General features: G+C 40.0%; 1 protein-coding gene across 2 annotated transcripts; it reads right to left on the reverse strand.

The window, feature by feature from the left end:
* Positions 1-20: 20 nt before the first annotated feature.
* adam10a (ADAM metallopeptidase domain 10a) lies at positions 21-11,460 on the reverse strand. Of its 2 annotated transcripts, XM_077589455.1 has the most exons (17): positions 11,387-11,460; positions 11,012-11,291; positions 8,236-8,386; positions 7,637-7,755; positions 6,546-6,704; positions 6,014-6,114; positions 5,764-5,919; positions 5,588-5,680; positions 5,149-5,320; positions 4,238-4,401; positions 3,974-4,157; positions 3,251-3,401; positions 2,886-3,069; positions 2,684-2,795; positions 2,124-2,344; positions 1,913-2,039; positions 21-1,154 (listed from the first exon to the last, which is right to left on the reverse strand). In XM_077589455.1, the coding sequence occupies exons 2-17, from the start codon at positions 11,061-11,063 to the stop codon at positions 1,087-1,089; spliced, it is 2,214 nt and encodes a 737-aa protein (XP_077445581.1). In that variant the 5' UTR covers positions 11,064-11,291; positions 11,387-11,460; the 3' UTR covers positions 21-1,086. The 2 variants fall into 2 exon arrangements, with proteins under 2 accessions (XP_077445581.1, XP_077445574.1); XM_077589448.1 differs by having other exon boundaries at positions 11,012-11,401.
* Between the last annotated feature and the right edge of the window lie 597 nt (positions 11,461-12,057).

Raw genomic sequence — 12,057 nt, forward strand, 5'->3', positions numbered from 1 at the left:
ATTAAAAATAAAAATAAAAGTTTAAAATCCTCAAATTAAATTTTATTTCCTCCGCTAAAACATTGACCAAAAAAAAAGCAAAGTTGACACAAATGTCCATCTCAGAACCATGACGGACAGTTATTGCATTTCAAGTAGTTCAAAAGGCAATAGTTAAGAAAAAAAACATTTAAGACCAATTACATTTTAGTAGAAAAACAAAACTAAAATGAGAAAGTAGTGCTGCAAGTAAAACCACTTTGGATGATGTACCTTAAACTTCAGTATAGGAACATGAACACATAACACGTAAACCCAATCCAAAGTAAATATAGTACGAATACGTAAATTTATCCACATCAGTGCATTTTCTCCACCGTGAGATACAGGCAGCCAAATTCTTTGGCTACCATTGACGGCCATAGACGTCTGATCTATTTTCACTGGGAGAGACTGATGGTTCGTTCATTTAGTTTAACTCAAAATTCTTGCAAGTTCGCATAGAAGATTATCAGCCAATTCAGTTAGTTTCAAACCTGAGAGTAGGAGTAATAAAAATAAATATGCAAAATCATCCTCAATGTTTACACAGCATTTCAGCACCTACCTCTGCCGGCCGGGTTGATAAAAAAATTGCAGTAAAAGACCTTAACTCATGTCTTTGGCACTGGAGGAGTCCATTTTAAACATCAAATTCAAATATTTTGGTCTCACAGCAAAAGTAGCCAAATTGGCGTCACTGTGCAGGAAAAAAAATAAACAAGAAACAGCTGTAATATAAAAGGCATAAAAGTGAATTCCATGTTTCTTTGTCATTTTTCATCTCAAAGCATGTCAAGTAGTTTGGCCTCCACAAGTCTCAGTGGCAAATGCTAATAAAATGTCCCAACTATTTACTTGCAGTCCTGCTGCGGTCTCTGATGACAAAAAAAGGAATGTTAAGAGCATAGAGCAGATGAGTAAAAGTCTGGTGTTCACTACGGGGGCTAGAACAGCTCTTGTTCAAACTGGCGTCACTTGGGTGACGTCGATTGGGTTGCACCGTTTGTTGAGACTTGTCAAGTGCTTCCAGCGTAGGCACATTTAAGAACAAGGCCAGCCAAAATCTCAGAGGCTCATTTGACCCATTTGGTAGACCTCTCCGCGGTCGCGATGCCGCCTTTTTCTCAGAGTGCCTATGAAGCAATAACACAACAGTTCAAGTCCAGTCATACTTGGTTAGTGCAAAGTCAATTTTACTTGCATTCCTCTAGAACACATGCGTCAAAGTGGCGGCCCGGGGGCCAAATCTGGCCCGCTGCATCATTTTGTGTGGCCCGGGAAAGTAAATCATGAGTGCCGACTTTCTGTTTTAGGATCAAATTAAATTAAGAGTATAGATGAATATTAAATTTCCAGAGTTTCCCCCTTTTAAATCGAACATTGTCATTTTTTAATCAATTTTTTCTGTGTTTTTAGTTCAAAAATCATTTTGTAAAATCTAAAAATATATTTTAAAAAAGCTAAAATAAACATTGTTTTAGATCTATAAAAAACGGAATATTCAGAGATTTTAATCTAGTTCTTTTAATCCATTGATTTAAAATAAATCTAAATATTATTTCTAAAATGGTCCGGCCCACATGAAACTGAGTTGACATTAACGCGGCCCGCGAACCAACCCGAGTCTGACACCCTTGCTCTAGAAGAAAAACAACCTTAATTTGAACTTTCAGAGGATTGCATTTTTTTTGTTTGACTTTAACGACTCATCGACAATCAAATTCATAGAAGTTGGTCATGAGACCAAATTATTTGGAGGGGAAAGTCATGTCACTCGTTTGCCAAAAAGATTTTTTTTTAAATCAGGCAGAGACAGGTAATTGCCACACTTGTAATAATGGCGCTCTGCGTAATTGGTGTCAATGTTATCATTATAATTTGTGTGGGGTACCTGGCAGCGGTTTTGGAGGAGGCAGTTTGGGGTTGTTGCTGGGAGTGTGGACGCTGCAGATCTTGATGAAACCAGCCATTAACAAAATAAGGGCGATGCCCATTAAAAGCACAGCCCACCAGTGATCCTGCCCAACACGCAACAACGAAAACATTTGGCACCCAGACGTCAAACAACAGAAACAGGAGATTTCTCTAGTCTTGCCACTCACCACGATCCATTCGGCGACGGTCTCATAGGTTTCCGCATTGAATATGGCTTTCTTAAGCCTGGAAAGAGGCCCATCGGCATCCACCAGACGACACTTCTTGAACACATCGCAGTAGCCCTTGAAATCATTGCACGGCGAGCCAGGCTGAAGATTAATGACCCTTCCGTTGAAGTACCGGTCCCATTTCTCCGAACCGGTGCTGCTGCACGTGCTGGGGTTCACTGCGGGCAGACAGACACTTTGAAATGAGAGCTTTTGAGGCTAAGGTTTATGTGTAAGACATTTCAAAAACCTGCCCTCAAAACATAAAAGCTCACATGTAAGGAAGCCTCAAGTGCGTCGTGCGGATGATTGAAGGAAATTCCTCCAGACCCTCTTTTTTATGTTAACCCTAAACCAGGGCCTCCAAACCGGTCATTAAAGGGCCGCAGTGGGTGCAGGATTTTGTTCCAACTGATCCGGCATAGACAATTTAACCAATGAGATTCCTGACTACAAGATTCGAGCTAGTAGTCGAAGACATTTTGATTGTCAGAAGCTGCAAAAAGTTTTCAACTCACTTCTTTCCATGCAGCACACGTGACAGAGATCAGCCGCTTCATCCTTTTCGTTCTCACTAACACAAGTACATTCTTCCAGATTGTGCTTCTCGCAAATGGAGCCTGAACAGACCTGTGCCCAATAAGCAGATAAGTCAACTAAGCAGAAGAACACCAAGCATTTTGCAGCAATTCAAACAAGTGAAAAGTGAAGGTCCCGTACTCCACTGACGCAGACTTGCGTTTCCTCGTGGCAAGAGGTGAAGTTTTCCTTTGGTCGCGGGGCGGGACACCGAGCGGCGCTTCCGTCGCACATTCCCTCGTAGGAACACTCCGTCTCTTTGCTGCAACTGTTAAGTTGGTCCTTAAAAGAGCACAACTCAGTGCAGCATGGTCCTTGACTTGGGCTGCAGGGAAAGATTGGGATATGTGCTTGAGTGCAATGACATTTGTGTTCAAAAAAAAAAAACGTCTACCTAATCCGAATTTTAACTGTTATCCAAACCGGTCATTAAAGGGCCATTATCTAGAAAAGTGACGTCTTATTTTTCAAGAAATATGAGTGGACGTGAATTGATTCAGTCTGACCTGCAGCTCTTCCCAGGTTGGAGTTTACACCTTTTGCCATCCTCTTCGTTGGCGTTATAGCAGCAGTCGTTTGTACACTGATCGCTATAGCCACAGTCACACTCCTCTCCTTCCTCCACAAGTCCATTGCCACAGATAGGCTGTCCGGACACTGCACGGTCAGACACAGATTCAAGAAGTTTCAAAAATTCATATTTTTCTGTAGTTAGGAGAGACATGAATTCATATTTACACCTAACATTCCTAAATAAAGTCATTAAATCAATGAAGGTTTAAAAAAAAAATGTTTTGCTCAATTTTATGGCAATATTTAACCTATACAAAAAAAAAACGACAACTTTTACAATCACTAAGTCTGCCATGGGCTGAAGTGAAAAAGTAAATGATTATAAAAACACATTATTTAGTGAGTGGTTGTCTGTCTCAATGTGCCCTGCAATAAAGTCATTAAATAAATAAAGGTATTTAAAAAAAAAAATTAGCCCATGTTTTTCTCGTTTTTATGGCAATCTTTAACCTATACAAAAAAAAATCGACAACTTTTACAATTACTAAATCTGCCATGGGCTGAGGTGAAAAACTAAATGATTATAAAAACACATTATTTAGCGAGCGTGAGTGGTTGTCTGTCTCAATGTGCCCTGCAATTGGCTGGCAACCAATTGGAGGTGTTTAGATTGTAGTTATTGTTAGACAATAAGCATCAAAACAAAACGTATTTACCGACAAAACACTGATCCTTTTTCGATGCCAGGATGGCACTTATCAGGTCGATGCTGCACGATGAAAACTTGTTGTTGTTGGGCTTGTCTCCTGAGGTAGCTCTGGCATACATGATGTAGTTGCCAAACTCCTTTTCGGCCTGAACAGAAGACTCTCCCGGGGTGCATTTGATCCCGGTGTCGTGCTGTCAATATAGGCCAGGTGTTCGTTACCGGTAACAATCTCAAAGTACAACCATTTTGTGTTTTGTCATTTTGCACTTACGGTAGAGCCAAAACTGTGGCCGACCTCGTGGGCGAAGGTGATGTGCGACACCTTTGGAGGGACGTGTGAGCCGTAGTTTTTCACGGTGACGATGCCCGTGTTGAGTGACTTCCGCTTGCCATCCGAGTAGAGTCTGTTTTTCTCGCAGATGCCTCCAGAGCTCCCTGAATTTCCAGAATGGAACACCGATTATGATTATGTCATCGCAAACAGGTTGTCGGTCGGATTGACGCTCAGGATGATCGCACTGCCAAATGTGGACAGAATTGTGAAGTGTGAACTAATTTACTAAAATCTTTGTCTTTTTTAACATAGGAATGTATTAGAAATAAGACCGCATTTGTTTTTAGGTTACTCATAAAAAGAGGCCATTTGGACAATTTAAGGCAGTGATTCTTAACCTTGTTGGAGGTACCGAAAGTTTCATATGCGCATTCCCTACTTTAGTGTAAAATAAAATGCGTTTTTTTCAATTTCAAGATATATAAATTCATCGCAGCACTGATTAGCCAAGCAATGTCACGTGATCATCTGCAGCCAGTGATGGTCAATGGCATGTTATCATGAAGGAGTCGATGTGTCCTGGCCTCCGTGGCAGAGGCTCCACCCTCAGTGGATGCCATTGACGGGGATAGATGTCCAATTTATTTTGAACGGGAGGGGCGAATCTAAATGGATTAGACGTCTAGTGTCATTGTAGGCACGGAAATAAGCACTCACTATGTGTCCTCCTCCAGACTTAAATTCAGCAATTAGAAAGTTTCATTACATTTGCATTAAAAATGCAGTGAAAGGACTCCAAATGTGTGCTTGTGGTGGTGAGTGACTACGCAAACAAAAATGCCTCACGATTACCATTTTTGAAAGTAAAAACCCCTACTTGACGTCATAAGAGATTACTTGGGACGAACCTGAGGCGACCCAAGCCAAGCCGAGGACGCCGCCGTCAAAGTCCCTGTCGGTGAATAGGTAGGCCAGGCAGTAGTCATCGTGGTTCTGTTCAGAGTTGAGCTCCAAAAACTTCTCCACTCCGATGTTGGCAAAACGAAACGGGTTGTCGCTTTCTGTGTTTGTGGTGTTTATCTGAGAGGTGAAATCATCTATCAGGACATTGAATGCAACTTGGGCTATGTGTGTTTTATCAAAATTTGAACCTAATATTTTTGAATGGATACCAAAAATGTAGAGTTAATGTCTTTGTAGGCTAAAGAGTTCTAATGTGGGAGTTTGGTGTAAAAGCATTGCAGTTGTTATTGTTATGTACATATGTATACATGTACATGACATATCAAACCATTAATTAATTAGCATGTGAAGGATCAACACAGCTTTGAGAGAGATCAAACTCACAATAATCCTTTTCACCATGAAGCCAATATTTCGGATGCCATTGAAGTCTGTGATCTGGTAAATGGAATTAATTGCTTGAACGTGGCTGGAGATCTGAGGGTAGAGGCAAGATTTGGATAATGGTCAAGCAATTGTGGGACATCTAAAAGACTATATTCATGTGTTTTCGATAATACCTGGGCAATGACGGCTTCTCGACTGCCATAATAGTTGAAGAAGAAGTGGTCAGCTTGAATTAGAAGCTGGCAGGTATTTTTATCTTGATCCACAGCCCTCTTCTTTCTAAAAATGACAGGACCGTAGCCTCTGTTTTCATGCTCGATGTCTACAACCTGTACGAACAAAATGGGGGTTGTTGAGCAGATGTTCATACACGAAAGAAAAAAAAAGGTTAGGAGACATGTCAGTGCAAACGCGGGCACGTACTTTGACAGGCGAGTCGATTGCGGAATCCTGGTACTTCCTCATTCTTTTAAATATCGTGGGATCAGCGCAGGATCCATCGGAGCCGTATTTATGAGGGTAAGCTGAAAAAAAGGAGATGAATGTTGCTGAACACTCCTGCAATGCATTGTGGATCGCGGCAATAACGGTACATGTAAACATTGCCTGACACCTATGTGAAAATTCTACTAATATTTTGAGCTAGCTATAAAATCCAAAATAAATTGTACGACAATGACTGCCAGGGAGTTATTGTTGTCCCTATTTAGTAGTGGCTAATAAACATCAGCATGGAACAATTGTGACGCTGCCGGCGTGATGAGTTCTACTGCAGGAAAGGCAGATTCAAAGATAAAAATGACAAATGAGGCTTAATTTAATTTGACTTCTCTGAACGATGATGCGGAAGTTACACTCTCGCTCAATGCTGCCTACTTCTGCACTGCAGCTAAATCTGCTTCATTCAAAACTGCATAAATTGATCAATTCAGTGGAAGCGGGGGCAGATACTTACTGATATTGTCTTCATGATAGATGATGGAATGAAAATTCATATTCATCTCCTCCAAGTAGCGCTCTGACGGCTCAACGTAAAAAGTTCCACCCTGCGTTTTAATGAAGCCTTCAAATCGACCGTTGATCACAGAGCCGTGGCTCAGTGTTTCTTTTTCACCTGAAACACCAGCAACAACAGCATTGATCAAATGTCAGCTTCCTATCAGGGGCCCAGTACTTGGAAATACTAATACATATTGCGAAAATGTAAATTCAGGTTTTATTTTCATTTATTATATAAGATTGCACGTAACAAAGGTGTTGTATTTCACTTTAAATGGTGGCATTTTCCTATTTGGAGTGTCTTCTTAAAGGCTGAATTTTTAAAAACCAACATGAAGTGACCCAGAAATGCTTCAAAACCAACACAAATTGACCAAAAATTTGGATGAAGTGACCCAATATAATCAGGAAGTGACATGCAAACGCCTCAAACACAACAGTACGTCACACATCAGTAACAGAAAGTGACCGCTAAGTGCTCTAAAATGAACAAGGAGATGGCCCACAACTCAACTCTTTTCTCATCATAGAAAAAAATTGACATCCATTTCATTTCAACTGGGTGTACTGGCTTTGAATAGTCGTCATCTGTCAGTGACGACCGCTCTAAATGTCCAATCCATTTGGACTGGAAGGGGCGAATGAATGAAAATGAACAAAAAATGACTTATTATTAATCGAAAGTGATTTATCAAGATCACCAGCAGAGCAAAGCATCCCTGTGCAATTTCCCCAGGAATTCCTTTTTTTAATTATAGCAGCAGATGTAGTAATCGGCTCAATCTGCCAGATAAATATTATTATCATGTAAATGTTATCTCAGATAGCACGAGGATAACAATTTGAAAGGATTACCCTGAACGAGAAAGAGAAGGAATCTGTCTCATTCTGTTCAGTCTCGGCCAAACACACATAACTGACAAACAGGATATTGGGTTCATATGAGTCTAAGCAGCAGACTGGGGGAGAAGAAAGGGTACACAGAAGGGAAGCAGGAAGTCTGTGCTAACTTGCGTGCTAGATTGTGCTAAAAATGAAAAACCTTACCCAGGATTTCTCCACGGTAGATATGAGACGTGTCGATTGGTTCTTTATTTCCTGACACCTCCATGACGACATCAGGAGTAAACGTCGAGGTGTCTCTCTGCATGCGCAAGTTGAAATTTCTAAAAACATGGAATACAAGAAGTATGTGCAATTAAAACACTAACATTATATATAATACAATGTCATTCTGCTGAGCTTATTGGTGCTCACTGAGTATGTTTGTGGATCACCAGACGAACAGAGTTTGGTATTCATAATCCTCTCTTTCTAATTACATCACACCACATCACATGAAATGCACATGAGCAATGGACTGGCCCAAACCCGAGGCAGTGCAACGATGGCCTCCCCAGACATTTTCATCACACGCACCATGAATACTTCCCCCATCACATGCTTCTTTTAAACAGTCAAATCTAAGAATTTTAGGACCTTTTTCAGAGAACCTAGAACTGAATTGAATTTGAACGTCAGGCAAATTAATGGCAAATGTTTTTTTTTAATTTTCCCCCTGTCAAAATGGATTGGACATCTTACACCGTCATTAAGAGCCAATGAGTTGATCATTACTTTTATACAGTTATATACAGGCCTCTGACCTGCCGTGAGAATGGAAGTTGAGGTGCAGGATTTCGTCTTGCAGAGAGAGCGCCCTCTTGGCCCTCTGGTGACTCTTGTGTACTGCATCGGTGTCATAGGATAAACCTTCGTAATGGCTGATGTACTTGTTCAAGGGTGTTCCAAATGGAGCTGCAATCAAAAAGGCATAGTTTTACTGTATACATCAAAGACAATGCCTAAAATAACCCGTAAATATGGAAACAACGAGGTTCCGTATGACAGACCAATCAACCCGTGTGCCAACTAATCTTGTTCTCCCCTATACCGTAAGCCCTTGAATATCGCGGTTAATGTAGACCAGACATGGCCGCAACAATCGAAAAATCGCGAAGTAGAGTCACCCCTATTATAACGATCTTTTTTTTTCTATTCAGTGCTGAGTCCTAGTAGTTCGCTTACGAGTTTCAGCGTGGATTTTCACATTTTTATGAACTTTTAGATATTTTTTAAAATAATTAATAGTGGAAAAAAATCACAAGTAGTGAATTCACATTAAGTGAAGACGCGATAATCGAGGGATTACTGTAGTACGATACGTGTTTAACAGGCTTATTCCGCTTAAACATGTGTGCCTGCGGAATTAATCCTATTGGCTTTTTCACCGACCAGTTCATTGTTCTTTGTTCACTTTCCTGGCAAAGGCAGAAAGTGGTCCCTGTAACCTTCAAACAGAGTTCACGTGATATATTCAGTTAAGATATACAAGTTTGGCCTCCTTTGAAATAATTAACAGCTAGATTTTGATGTCAAAAAGCTGATGAAAAGTGTAATGTTTCACGAGAGAAATTAGGTTTTTGACTAACAGATGTGCATATGCATGAAAACAAAATTACACAAGTGCAAAAATGTGTGCACCCATGTTAATTTGTGGATTTTTTTTGCACATTTTTTTCTTTTTTGGGGGGGCGCTGTTATGTATCCATATTGAGGAGCCCGACAGGCAGATGCAGTAATAACAGGCCCGTAAGAACTTGTTCACAAACATTTCACGCAACTGGATTATTTTGCCTTTCCTCAAGAATGACAGCAACATTTTAATCTGTGATAAATGTGTATATGTGTTGGTCACATTTACAATTAAACTGCCAGCAAGTGAGGAATTCCAACAAGATTATAATATCTTCTCTGAAAAACTGGGTTTTTAAAAAGTCTAAACATGGCACTAAATGACAGTGCACCAACAACTTTGCATCTATTTTCTATATTTGCATTCATTTATGTAGTATTTGAAATTTATTTTGGTTACAAAAGTTTGGTTCAATTTAAAAAGGTTTGGCGTAGTGGCGTTTAGAAAGAAAATTTATGGAATTGTACTTTCATATGTCGTTCCAAATACATGTTACTGTAATTGTGGCTGAGATCAGCATTTTTTTATGACATCCGCGCTATCAAAGCTGAATGAACGTGAAAGGTGTTCCTTGCCAAACAATTTAATAATACTCTTTGAATATTTCACCTTCAGTATTGGCAAAGAGTTTTACACATTAAAAACACCAAAACCATTTTGGTGTTTGCTTTCATCTCATGATTTATTTGCCATGAAGCAAATGTCAAACACCATTGTGCTCAACAAGAAACGGAAACCTACAATTTCTGTTTATCAGCATCCTATTGTTGTATGAGTGTGTGCATGAATGGGTTTTTGTTACATGACTGGCACCTTGTGACTCAAAAATCATTTGCCTACAATGCTTGTTTGATAAATCCAATTTAGTAGTTAGTACACACAAAACATTAAAAAAAAAACCTTTTTTTTAGTTAAATCATTTTCAAAAAGAAGGGGTTTCATCCAAATGACCGAAATCAGCAACAAAACTGTTAAAAATATCAAAGTTGATAAATACTTTTAAATGCCTTTCGGTAAAATCGAACTGATTGTGACAAATGTTTACATGACATCATTTTAAACCGATCTAAAGTCCTTGAATCAAATCGTGACAGACATGAATAGAGGCAAATATTTTATTGTTGGCTCGTTAGGCCCACAATTCTGAGATTAAAGGTTTAATCCCAGATTCTGACATTCCTGTGTGGAGTTTGCATGTTCTTGCGTGGATTTTCTCTCGGTACTCCGGTTTCCTCCCATGTGCCAAAAACATGGTTGAACACTCTACATTGCCCCTAGCTATGATTGGTTGTCCGTTTCCTTGTGGTCTTCAATTGGCTGGCCACTGATTCAGGGTGTCCCCACCTGGTGCCCATACTAACCCCTACCAGCACGCCCAAATGAATGGACAAATGTTATTCTTGGCCAAAGAATTGATATCATGCATTCATGATATTAGTGATTGACATCCATAGTACGTACACGTTTTCTTCCGTATCAAGGACCAACATAGCAAGACATCTAGGTCTTTACTGACGCTTAACTAACTAATAAATGACATGTATTCCATTATAACTCTTTGATCAAAACTCCATTAAAACTCCTGAACGGCGATGGGCGGCTCACTATCATCAATAAATCACTATTTAAACTATGCCGTGAAAGATCATGTTTCAGTACCGTTGAAAGTAATAGATGTCTAATCCATTTTGATTGCACGATCTGGCAGAATTGGACGCCGATCGCCGTCAGAGTCACTGGTAACACCATTAAAAAGGGAATTACTCAAATCACTCGGATGAAAAAGGCTTACACCAACGCTCAAACGACTACCCTAAAGTGACTGCAAAGAGCTCAAACATCGTAAAAATCAATAAAACGCGGATCCATTATTTTCGCAGCTGGGCCATTAATTGAGAGGAACTCACCTGCGGTGTGGAGAAGACAGCAAAGTGCGACGATCGCCTTCACAAATATCATGTTGAAAGTCCTTATAGCCCGAAAGCCCACCAAGAAAGCGAAATTAGTCAAATGTATAGAGTTTTTGTTGTCGAAGAACTAGTAAGCGGCGCTTCCTAGTTTGGCTGGCCCACACCTCGGTTGACACCTTCTGCGTTTCTCCGACGGCGTGACGTCAAACGCGTAGTGCGTCGGCCTCCCTTCCGCCTGCTCACTAACATCAATGACACGCCTTTCGTCACATTCGATCTTTCAAAAACAAAATACGGGATATAAAGCCACTCAAAATTACAAGTAGTTGGCTGGAGGCGTAAAAAAACAAACAAACAAAAAATACAAAGCACCTCGCGTCGACGACGATTATCCAGACGCTTGTGTACCGTACTTCCGTAAACCTCGACTTCCGAATTTGATCACTTCAGGGTTGATTTTAAAATACAGCAGGGCATCATAAAAAGTTCAGTTTGAGTATTTATACAGACAGGGATACAGCATCACCAAGGGTCCGCAGAGGAAAGCATTCAAAGACCACAACCACCATCGAGGGACAGCAGAATGATGATCTCAATTCAATTGAATGCATTTTTATACAAGTACAATGAGATTTAAAGCTTCAGCATTAATTAAACAAATAAAGAATCAATAAATAAGTAGTCAACATAATAACAACTGAAGTCAGGGGCGTCAAACTCGTCTGTTTGGTTTGGCAACTACTAGATCCCACTTTATTTTGGGCCCAAAAAGTGGTCATTCATTCATTTTCTGAACTGTTTTGCCAAAAGTTGTAATACGTTTTATTTCAAGTGGAGTTATAGTTCATGGCAGAGATGTTTTGCTCCTTTGTGAGTAACTGCATGTCTTACAATGTTGAGACACCAGGTGGCAACCTGGTGGTGGAAATAAAGGCATGATGTTAAAGGAAAAAAAACTGAAAAAGGAGAATATTTTCTTATCTCTGATGTAATCCAGACCATTTGGTCTGTTGACCATTTGTAAGAAAGGAGAGGCACTTTAA

Source organism: Stigmatopora argus, chromosome 2 (genome assembly GCF_051989625.1).
Source record: "Stigmatopora argus isolate UIUO_Sarg chromosome 2, RoL_Sarg_1.0, whole genome shotgun sequence".
Lineage (NCBI taxonomy): Eukaryota > Metazoa > Chordata > Actinopteri > Syngnathiformes > Syngnathidae > Stigmatopora > Stigmatopora argus.